This window comes from Merops nubicus, unplaced genomic scaffold, assembly GCF_000691845.1.
Source record: "Merops nubicus isolate BGI_N331 unplaced genomic scaffold, ASM69184v1 scaffold16237, whole genome shotgun sequence".
NCBI lineage: Eukaryota > Metazoa > Chordata > Aves > Coraciiformes > Meropidae > Merops > Merops nubicus.
In genome coordinates this window covers 39,174-51,103 of record NW_008619716.1, presented here as the reverse complement: position 1 = coordinate 51,103, position 11,930 = coordinate 39,174, and the positions used below count along the sequence as shown (strand labels likewise).

The following is an 11,930-nucleotide window of genomic DNA, read 5'->3' as shown; positions in this document are numbered from 1 at the left end:
GGATGTTTTATTTAAAAACATCCTTAAATATTTGAGATATTTCTGTAAAACTAAGTTGTACAGGATATTTTTAACTGAATTGATTTCTGTGCAGGTCAATGGTCTTGTATATTTTCCTTTTGATTTCTTGCTGTTCTATGTAAAGCTGTGTTTATAAGATTTGACACAACTCATTTGTTTAATAGAGTGTGTGTATATTCATCTACTTTCTGGCTTTATTTCTGTGCAGCTGGATCGCAAATCCTCTGGAGGAGGAAAGCATATTTCACATGTGAAGCTGTTCACTTTAGAATTACATGAGTTATCTGTCTGGAGTGAGCTTATTTCTAAATAATTTCATTTAGACTGCTAGAGACAGACCATGCCTAGCAGAATGGGCTCAAAAATTGATTTGAACAAAGACTTCATCAGAGTAAAGACACACTACAGTGGGTAAGTCGGTGTGTTCTCTCTCTGTGTTGTCCTGTTTGATTTTGAAGCATGCTGAGCAGGAGTTCATAGTCTCACCTAGTGATAGAGTAACCAGGGTGTTGGCAGAGTTGTAATTAGTATCAGATCAGGCAGGGAAACTTCTGCACTATTAAAATACCATCCAGCCACCTGTAGCATATTGATTGTGGGATAGAGTTGGTAGTTTATTTTTGTCTCAAAAGGGAGGAAAATGTGCAAAACTGGAGTACAGTTATTTTGGGTTGTTGGGTGGTTGATTTCTGTTGCAAGTGTTTGAGGTTACAGACAGGTGTAGATTCATCTCTTGCAGGTACAGTTTCTGTGTTCTAACATACATTGTAATAAGGATTTGATAACTCTTACGTAATGAGCTCTAAAAGTTACTCCTGAAATTAGCAGGATGCTATAAAGTACACATTTCCCTTTGGAAATGTTCAGTTGTGACTGTTTGCTGCTTGGGACAAAACATGTAGTGTGTAACAGGAGTCCTAGTGGGGATTTCTAGATATTGTTGTAACTTACAGCACTTTGTCTTGGCAATGTGGTGTCCCTGGTGTCTGACTGGATGTCTGACAGTGCCACAGTGAGAATTCGTGTGTGATTGTTATGATGTTTTATGATGAGCTGCTACTGTGGTTTTCCTTGCAACACTGTGTTCAGCAATTCCCATTAACTTCAAAGTCTATAATATATCAATTAGCAAAAGGAGTTCCAAACACAATGAGTTTTGGTTTTCTGCTGATCACATGCTGTGAGGAAGAACTGAGTGTGTTTGGCATTATAAACTTGTATAACTGCTTATCTCAGGATCTTGACTGAAGGATTACAGTCATCTTTTGGAAAAACTACAGGGAAATTATCGATGCTGGACAACTCCAGAGTTAAGGGCAAGGTCATTCAGGTAGCTGGTAAATATTAAAATAATACTACAATGTATCATTTTTACATCCCAGTTAAAAATCTATGTGTAAGGAAATCCTGAGCGACGTGAATGTGAGGTTTATCTGTGTGGAGCTCTAGTACCTCAGGTATTCGTGTTCCTGGGTGTGACAGAGTTCCTAGCATAGTATAAAGAACTGCAGAAGTGGATTGCAAAAGGAAGTAAACATGTGTAATTCTCCCTTCATTATTTCAATTAGTTTATCTGCTTTATACCTGGTTATTTGGAATGGCTTTGTTTAAATTGAGCTGTGATGCAGTGTCATTTTCTGTGTTACCTTGGTGCTAAATGGGCCACGTTTTATTTGCCAATGGGAATGATTCTTCTGCTGTAACTGCTCATTGGTAGCTGATGGGTCATTAGTTCTTCATATTGCTCTGTAGAGTCCACTTTCAGATACCTGACAAAGTGTAGCAGTTATGAGGAAAACCCAACATTTTAAAAGGATTTTACAGTAACTGGGATTTTACTCATCTCCTAATGGAAGAAGTACCTGGATGAAATGTGCTTAGAAAATCTCAAGACTTTTTACAGCACTTCAAATGCTGATAGTTATAGTAAGGGAACCTGACTCACCCAGGTAAACGTGCAGTAAAGGTAGATCCCTGACACAGTTAGTTCTTCCACACTAAAGTATTTTAAAGTTGAATATTGAGATGTAATCCTGTTGACTTCTGGCAACTCATTTACAGCACTGGGAGCGTTTTATGTGAAGGGTTCTGATTCTGTAAGTCTGATTTTTGCAGCTTAGAGCCCGTAGAGGGGCTAGTTGGACTCTGCAGGCTGAAGCAGATGTTGCTGATAACAGCTGATGTTTTCATCCTCTGCAGGGACATCCTGATAACGAACTTGGACGCGTCGATAAGCTATGATGAGCTTTGTGATGAAGTGCATGAGATGTGTAATCTACAGCAGGAACAGCCCATTACCCTCAAGTGGATTGATGATGAAGGTATTGTACTGAATTACCACTTGGGAGTTCTTGGGGTGTTGGTGGTTGTGGTACAAAGAAGGGGCACTGGGGAAACTTGTACAAATGGGCCTTGTATTGTGGGGTTAATTTTTGTTTCTAAATACCAGGGTGCATAACCCTGTCTTACAAAGCAGGGCTATGGAGAAACGAGCCTCAAAACATGAAGGTTGATTGCAGTAGCCTTTGATTTCACTTCTATAGACATCAGTGATGTGTAGAAATTAAATGTGTTACTATTCCATACCTCTGAATGTGAAGTTTAATTTCAGACGTTCATAGGCCTAATGCTGTACCCCTCAAAACTCTCAATTTCAAATTCTTGCCAAGATCACTTTTTAATGTTTTTAACTCTGCCAGCTTCTGGAATGACACAGGGATTTGTCTGCTGAGTATGGGTTTGTCTTTTGGGCGAGTGTGGTCCTGAGGAGCAGTGCAATTCATCAGAAGGCTGTTCTTAACTCTTGTAGGATTTTTGTATTTTATGCAATGTAGCTGCTGAGCTTTCCAGTAATGATAGTTGATTTTTCTCTTTTTTTATGGTGGTTGTTGCTGGCAACTGACTGTAGTGTTGATTATATTAATGGTCTAAAAAACCCTGTTCAAGAATAAGAAGGTACCTGTTGTCTGTATTTAAAGGACCATTCTACTAAATTGCTTGTGAATATCCTGTTGATGTAAAATGCAAGGACCAAACATGAAATAAAGATGACTTGAATTTGGTTTGTGTTTCTACACTCGACTGATACTTCAGAAGCACCCTGTTTCAAATATAGTGGGCATTAAATAAAACCTTCTCAGAAATGTTTCCCCAAATACCCAGCATATCTCACATCCAGAAAAAGAATAATGAGGGGCTGTCTTCACATGTGGGAAAAATAATGTAAATGTTTTTGTAGTCTGTGGGGTTGATAAAATCATGTAAAAGTGATGTTGTGGAAGTCACTGTTTCTTATGCTGTTCCTGTAGGAAAGGCAGATGTTGCCAGATCTCATTGGGCTGTTATTTTCACATGTAAAGCAGTTTATTATTATTCTTCTACAAAAAGCTGAGACAAACCTTTTCTTTACCCTCCCCATAGGCTCTGAAATACCACCACAGTGTGAGATGGGTTTGCCTCTTTCTTTCTGCTGTAAAATGTGGCAGTTCTTGCAGTCTTAAGTTAGAGCCTCGTGGTTGCTGTGAGTAGTAGTGAAGTGGGTGTACTTGCCAACTGAGTGCCTCTGCTACCTTTTTGCTTCCTTTTGGCACGTGCATGTCTGCTCCTGGTTTAGCAGGAGGGTGGTGCACCTGTAACTCATGGTGGGCAGAAGGCTTGACCCAGCAGGCTGAGAACAGCTACCATGCAATCACACAACTGCACAGTTATTTTCCTCTTGCACCTTGCTGAAAGCCATGGTCTGCAGCAGAGCTCCTAGAACTGAGTGCAGAAAGATGAAAAAACACTAAATTGCTTTGGCTAACACTTGTAATTATGTGCTTTGATTTTTTTTTTTTTAAATAATAGTCTATACTGCTCTCTTAGTGTGTTTTGGTGGGTGAATAGAATTTCAAAATAATTGAGGAAGGAGGTGGCCTGTAGTCAAGGAAGATTCAGTCCCTTCAAGATACAAAGGAGTAGATTCAATTACTTTTTTTTCTGGTTACCAAGGAAGACAGAGGCACCTGTCCTACCTTCAGTTTCCTAACCCTCAGCTTCCTGGCAGTCTGATAAAAAGTAACCTGATCAGAAACTCATGGGGAATAGTTACATTGCATATACTTGGCTGTTTGAACTGCATGACTACTAATAAAAGGAAGATTATTGTAGGAAAGAAGAAAACCTTATGAGTTTTGAGCTGGAGGATTTTAAAACATGATTCCTGTTAACTATTTCTGGTTTGGATTTATGTCACTGGCTTTCTGAGGTTTGATTAAAGTACAACAATTAGCTACTTGTTTTCCTTGGAGTTCTAGTCAGTGGTCAGGATTAAACACACACCTGTACAACCCTTTTTCTAATTCCTGATCCAAGTTAAGTTTCAGCCAATCTGCTGTTTTGGCTGCCCTCAATCCTCACAGGTTTTATGGGTTACCCTGTTTCTGCATCTGAGTGAGTGTTTCCACTTACTGCCACATGTAATTGAAGTTCATTTGACTGATTGCACAAACAGATGTTCTCTTTGAACTAGCTTAAAACAAACAGTTGCTGATGGTTTAGTGAATAAAGAAAAGCTACCAAAGAGCTGAAGAAGAATTTTCTGTTGGGCTTCTTTAATGCAAAATGTTTGAACTATGAATAACTAGTTGTAAAATCCCATAAACATAAGGAATGTAGATTGTTCATTTGCAGTACAAATAATAATTTTATCTTTTATGTTGCATTACAGTGTTTATAAATTGTCAAGACCAGTGGCCTTCAAAAGCAGGGCAGAGGCACCCTGGAGTGTGTCTTTTTTTTAAGAATACGAATGTCTTAAAGCTTCATTTCTTATTTTTAACTTAATGCAATATGTATGGGCCAAGTGATGACACCAGTATTGATCTATATCTCATGGTCTTGTGTCCCATCTGGTGGGCAAGGGGTGCTGTGGGAGGAATGGGTGTTCCTCAAAGTTAGGGGGTTTCAGAGTGACACCCTCACTTGTTTGCTCAGTTTGAGTGTAATGTGATGAATGTGTAACTGCACTTCACCTGCGTCTGGCTAAGTGGATTAACTAAAATAACCTTCACAAGGTAGTGCTAATAATGTAAGCACAAGCAGGCAACAAGAAAATGGTGGAGCTGACATTTCTCCTTCTCTGAAGTGGGAATGCTTGTCAGCCACACTACAGGGCAAAAACAATTACTATCTAATGAGATCTGGCAAGGTCAGTCAAAAAGATTCATAGTTATCAAGAACAGCATTTGAAATATGTGTTTACATCCACTGGTTTTAATTATGAGCCTCACCCTTAAGTGTGTTGTGTTTTGAGATAACAGGTAATGATAGTATGGAGCCACTGTGATTAGCAAGGTGTTTAAAAACCAAGTATCCAGAACAAGACAAACCTGCTTTTTTTTTTTTTTTTTTTTTTACTGATATTCAGTTTGGTACTTTACAAAACTTCATTAAACTTTGTTAAATTTTTAACAGTCAATTTTGAGGCTGTTTAACAGTAGAAGATAAAAAGAGCATACCACTGGGGAAATGTTCTTCCTGTAGTGGTAAAATGGATGGAATAATATACAGAAAACAAGGTGGGGACAAAGTGAAATGTGTTCCTTTGTCAGAAAATGCTGTTGGAAGATGCACAAAAGATACTGCTGGAGGTTTGAAGAGAGGAATATGAATCCAAACTAGGCAATGGAGGAAATCTGCTGTGTGATTGGATGAAGGCAGAGATGTTTCTAATGTGTCTAAGCTTACAGCATTTGCTAGGTTCTGTTCCAGTAATGAGATATGTGAAGATGTTTTTTTTTTTTTTTTGTGAGTCAGTGAAGGGAAGAAAGATAGGACCTCAACAGTAAATTACTTTCTCAATAAGACGTTGTTTTTATTAAACTGTGTAAGTCTCCACTGGTGGAGAGGCTGATTTGACTGCAGTTAAAGAGAGGGTTCTGAGCTAAGGTCCCAGAGAGCACTGCATGTGAAATTCATTCACCACAGCATTCATGGACAAACTATTGCAGCAAAGGAGTTGAAGCCAGAAGCACCTGGAGTGTCACAGAATGTCATCAAGGTGTTACAGAGCCAAGAACTTCAGATAGCACAATGTTTACAATACTTCATAATAAGCTGGGGAGTGACCATGAAATTCATGTACCTCACAGAGGTTAGCTGGTTCTCCTGCAGCAACGTGCTTGAAGGAGTGGTTGAACTTAAAGGATAGCTATGCATTTTTCTTTCACAAAAAGATAAATGTTCCCAATATGTGGATGTTACCTGTGATGACAAGTGACTCTTGTCAAGTAGGATGCTATCTAGCAGTTATTAAAAAAAAAAGAAAAAAGCAAACCACACTTAATCCCAATGATTGAGGTTTTTCTTTCACAAAAAGATAAATGTTCCCAATATGTGGATGTTACCTGTGATGACAAGTGACTCTCAGTAGGATGCTACCTAGCAGTTATTAAAAAAAAAAAAAGCAAACCACACTTAATCCCAGTGATTGAGGAAATAACTACTTTTCATGTTTGAAAATGGCTCTTTGGAGATATTGTTATTGTTCTTTTGGTACACTTATAACATTTGTTTTCCAAGTTTAATGTGTTATAAAATCTTCTAAACAGTTTCAGTGGGTTTTGAACCTGTTAGTTAAAAATGCAGCACTTTAAGGGTTAGAGCAGTTTTGAATTGAACTTAATATTCAGGTTATTAGGAAGTGGTCTTTGTTTTTTTTTATGATGTGTTTTAAAGATCTTTAGGCATATCTGTTCACCTGTTGTTGTCCTCCTGCAAGCCAACATAGTGTGTTTCCATCTACTCTGTTTTAATAAAATGAAAAGGAAAAACAATTGTGGTGATTTACTTTGGCTTTGAACAAAATGCCAGCTTAACATCAAACGATTGAAAGAAAAGCAATCCTGGAGGCTGGTACATTTCTTACTGACAAATAGACATTCTCCACTGAATTCTTCAGTCCTAAACTTGCCTGTGTATTGCTTCTTTTAGGTGACCCATGTACCATCTCATCTCAGATGGAACTGGAAGAAGCCTTCCGTTTGTACTGTCAAAACAGAGACGAGGGGCTGATTATTCATGGCAAGTATTGCCCAGTTCAGTGACCTGTATGCATCTGATAGTTCTGACAGCTTCCTAAACGTGAGATGGGAACAGCTCTGCCCAGCTAATAACATTCTTCTTATGGAGCTGGTGCCTTTAGTTTGATGTAAGAAGTTCTTTTGGGTGTGGAGCTCAAAGCTGAAACTATATGATAAGATTTGAGTGGGATTCAGGTTCTGAACTGCTTATGTTTCTTATTGCTTTAGTCAATTGTAAGATCTTGGCAGTGTGGAACCAAATTTTATTGTGTAATTTCTCATGCAGAATTATTTAAAGGCTTCCAGAAACTTAGTGTAAATATATTAAAAAAAAAAAAAAAAGGAATTACTGCTACTGGGAATCTTTTCACTTAAAAATCTGTTTGGTTTTAGTTTTCCCAAGTATTCCAGAGAAGCCCGGCATGCCTTGTCCAGGAGAAGACAGTGAGTACTAAAATTCTACCAAGTTTTTTAGCTTGCTTCAGTCACATGGAAAATAAAAACATTGAAAGATTTTCATAGTCTGGTGTTACATGCATAGATAAATGGTTTGTGGTTTCTTAACAGAATGTAAAATGTTCAATATTTCATGAAATATAATAGGAGAGAGATACAGCCTTTTGTAAAAAAAAATTATTAATTTCTAAAAAAAAGTGTGGAAGGTAGGTGCTGCAAAAAGGTGTGATGGGTAGATAGAGGAAGGATACAGGATTGATATGGTTTACCTGTATTTCAATAACTGAAACTGCCCATGGGTAAAAGTATTTAATAGCTGTGGAGTCACTTTTCATTATGGAAGGCTGTCATCAGTACATTGGTTCATATCTTTGTAAATGGTGAGGGATGTGAGTAATTGGGTGATAGTTACCAGAAGTAGTGTGAGTGAAAGCTAGCAGTAGAAATTAAGGACCTTTTGCTCTTATCTTTGGACGATGCAAGAGCAGATTAAAATAATTGCTGATAAAAGCAAGTAATGCATATGAGCAGGAGACTACTTGGCTGTCAGGATCCACACTGACAGGCTGGCCACAAATGTGTAGTGCCCTGCTCAAGAGCTGGGAGTAAAGGTTTTAATTACAGAAATAATAATAATAACATTAATAATTGCTTTCTTGAAGTTTTACTGAAATTTGGAAGATGAAGTGAGATGGAATAAATACCAAAATACTGCAGTTTTTACGTTTGATCTACAGTAGATGAAAGACTAAAAAGCAGACAAGTTCTCCTGTTGTGACTGGGTTATTGAAGACGTTGTATAGAAAAGGAGTAAATGTGCAATACAGTCTGGTTTGTTCAGCCAATCAGAGGAAATGAAGACACTTTTCTATACTAATTAGTAGTGTTAAAGAAATTCTTTCACTTGAGACTTTTTTTTGAGAAGAAAAAAGATACCTATGTGGGCTCCTCAGGTTATATTTAGGGTGAGCCAAGTAAGCAATTGTGTAGCTGTTTCCAGTACTACTTCCCATATATCTTGAGTTTTTTTCATGCCTTGTTTAATTTTCTTGATTGTATAATTTCCTGTCAGAAGAGTAGCTTGGTGGAATTCATATTAATTTAGCTCAAGTTGCAACAAGGAAATGGGCAGCCAGTCCATCTCACTAGATCATATAATGTGCTTCTGCTGAATGTGCAAGCAAATGAGACTTAATTTCAATACTTGTTTGTCCAGGAGTTAACATTCAAGTGAGGTCTGTGTGGTTACATTTTACTCTGTTGCAAACATAGAGGGTTTGCTGTGCTGTGGCTTCCCAGGTTAGCTTGACAGGTTGGAAATATCTATGGGAAAATATTTTTAGGCTCAAGCTTCATGATCATTCTGGAAGGTTTAAATGTGCTTCTGATGTGACTTGTACACCAGACAGGCTGCTCTGTTTGCTGTGCTGTGGCTTCCCAGGTTAGCTTGACAGGTTGGAAATATCTATGGGAAAATATTTTTAATATGCTCTGGGACCTGAGTTATGGAAGGTGCAATGTCCCAAATGGAACTTTGTCCCAGGTTTGCATCAGCGAGTAGAAATTTAACATCTGTATCTAGAGAAAACATGGTTAGCAACAATAAAGGTTTGGTTTTCCCTCTATCTGTTGGTTTGGTTTTTTTCCCCCAAATCTTACTTTGGTAATACTTTAGGATGCTTGGCTGGTTCAATGACTTGCATGCCTTTTGACTACAGTAGAAGAGAGGGTGATGAATTTGGGGATGAGCTAGCCTTAGGATGTGTGTAATGTTCTATCAGGGAGTCTTTGATGCCAAAGATAAATATAAATGTTTAGAATTATTTGCACTTATTTGTGAAAACATGAAATAAACTAATGTGAAATACTGTCAAAGCAAGCTGACTGGAGAGAAGAGGCAGTTCCTTGAAGAGGTATCTGTGGAAATAATGTGGCATAATAAAGTTCACTGCAACTTAATGATCTCATTAAAACTGCAGATAATTTAGTACAAAAGTTTTTTTGTGTTAATTTGTTAGCTGTTTCAGTTATCTCAGGCCACAGGATGAATTACAGAAGCACATAGATTAGTGTGGCTCAGATGACCTGGTTATTCTGTCTGTAGGGTATTTCTCCCTCCATGGTTTCACAGGTCGTGTGGAACCACACTTTGATGGTTTAAAAAGCCTGTTCAGTAGGATGTGCTTGCTCAGTGATTTGTGGTCAGGTTTCTAATAATTTAACTCAGTGCATGTTCCTTGTTTGCATCCGTGGGGCCTGTGTGGAAACCTGGGGCTGTGGCCTAGTTGCAACTATTTCAAATTGTTTTACAAGAGACTTATTAAAACATATGGGTGTGCATTTAGTATGAAGTGCTGTGTTCAGTTACAGCTTGCTAGCTAAAGGCATCCAACAAACACCTGCACTGCACTCAGGCTGTACAGAAATATTACTGATGATAGTTTATTTAGAGGACAGTTTATTTTGACAGGACTAAAATACTGTACTTTGTTCAGAAAACATTTGGTATGTTTCGAATTATTTCATGTGGCTTTGTCACCATAGTGCTGTTCATAGGAAATACTTTCCAAAAAATGAGAATCATGTGTGTGTGCTCCTCTAGAGCATCATGTTTACACTATAAAGGAGTTTGAATTTGCCTGAAGTTATTTCCAGTGACAAATAAACGGTTAATTAGTCGGTCTGTCCAAAACGGGCTTCTACTTCAATTAGCAGTCTCTAGGTGTGGATACAGACCTGTGGACGGTTTGAGATGGAATTTTTAAACAAAGTTTCTTAACTGCTTAATACATTTGCAATATATTGCTCAGACTTGCTCACGTTAGGCCATGGAGTGACTATTTCTGCTAATAAGAGACCTTCTGAAGTGCAAATATTTTGCGGTGAATTTCTTTAGGATTGTAGGTTTCTCTTTCTGGTTCCTTCAGAACAGTAATGCTTTGGAAGGGGAGTGCACAAACCCATACTAAATGTGTTGCGTTTATGTTGAAACCTAATAATACAGTTGCTGGCTGTCCTTGACCCTGGTGAAATTGCTGCGGGTTTGAGATTGTACCAGCTAGCAAAGCTTGAAATAAATGCATGTAATCCATTAATGGAATAAAGCATGTGACTAATATTCCAGTTCTGCATCCATGCTGGAGAAAAGTTCTTTTTGTGCTTGAAGAACCAACCTTCTTACACTGGTGTGATGCTGCCTGTAAGGTAGAATTGGGACAGTCCCCAGCACCTGAACTTGCATCGTTGCTGTATTCCTTTGGCACCTGAATTTTATTGCACTTTTTTCTAGTGTTTTTTTTTGGTGCCAGACCCAGCTCTCACTAGATACGAACAGCTGCTGTTGTAAAAAGAGCACCTTTTACCTTCAGGCAGGCATCTCACCATCCCCACAGGCTGGAGTGGCAGTGCTCCTGTGTGTGGGAGGTGGCAGGGTTTCTAACCCCTCCTGCTTCTCTCCCAGACACTGACCGTGACCTCTCACAGGCGTTTCCAGCATCGCCTGGGCTCCAGCCTCCCGCACTTTATCACAACATCTCCCCATAAAGATGGCAGACTTTCAGGCCAGTCTTTTGTATTTAAAAATACGTTTTTGTGTTTAGTAGCTGAGCTGTTCTTTTGATTGCTATCAGAGTTGTCTCTGAAATGTTTAGGTGGGTGTTTCTCTTCTGCGCTCATAAGCGACAGCCTTCCTGTTGCCCTGACACAAAGCATGGTATCTGATTGGCAGTTTTATAACTTAGTTATTGTAGTCTCAGCTTATTTACCCTGACAGATCTTGCTCTGATCTGTCGCTCTGGGTGCTGCAGTGCATTGTATAACGGAGCCTGTTCAGCCCAACGATGGCTATCGATCCGTAGGACTTCCCTAACGGAATTGCTGGTTTTATCAGAGAAATACTTGTTTTTGTGACATCAGCTCCTTGACATCCATGCCATGTTTTAGTTTGTGCCTCAGCTGCTAGCTACAGCCTCTCAAGGGAGCCAGTACCACCCGTGCCTGGATACATGAGGCAGAGATGTGAAAGGGAGAGACGGGGGTAACCAGTCTTCCATTAAATATTTGCTCTTAATGTTCGAGCTGATCCTGCCTATTGTCCTTGGTATCTAATGGTATTCAAACAGCAGCATCAGTGGAATAAAGGGAAAATGTTTCGTTTCGTGCCTACTACACTGTAAAGCATACAGAATTACATGCTGAAGAAGCTAAAGAATAGAACCCAGTGAGTAATGCATGCTTTTTCTGTGGATTTTATGTATCATCGTTGTGATCGCTGTTATGAATTGAGGCCATTGATGCAGTGTGTGTGTACGTGTGGTGCAGTAGATAATAGAACTCAGCATTTTGGTTATGATACAGTTGCTTTGCTTGCCACCCTCCTTTGCAGCCATAGAT

At 38.8% G+C, this 11,930-nt stretch overlaps 1 protein-coding gene across 2 annotated transcripts in view; it reads left to right on the top strand.

Moving 5' to 3' along the window:
• Window positions 1–361: 361 nt before the first annotated feature.
• PRKCZ (protein kinase C, zeta) overlaps window positions 362–11,930 on the top strand; it is a 43,692-nt gene continuing 32,123 nt past the window's right edge. For both annotated transcript variants that reach the window (XM_008943903.1, XM_008943902.1), the window contains exons 1-4: window positions 362–432; window positions 2,221–2,342; window positions 6,994–7,083; window positions 7,476–7,526. In XM_008943903.1, the coding sequence (XP_008942151.1) occupies window positions 362–432; window positions 2,221–2,342; window positions 6,994–7,083; window positions 7,476–7,526 (334 nt within the window). The remainder of the gene's footprint in view (window positions 433–2,220; window positions 2,343–6,993; window positions 7,084–7,475; window positions 7,527–11,930) is intronic.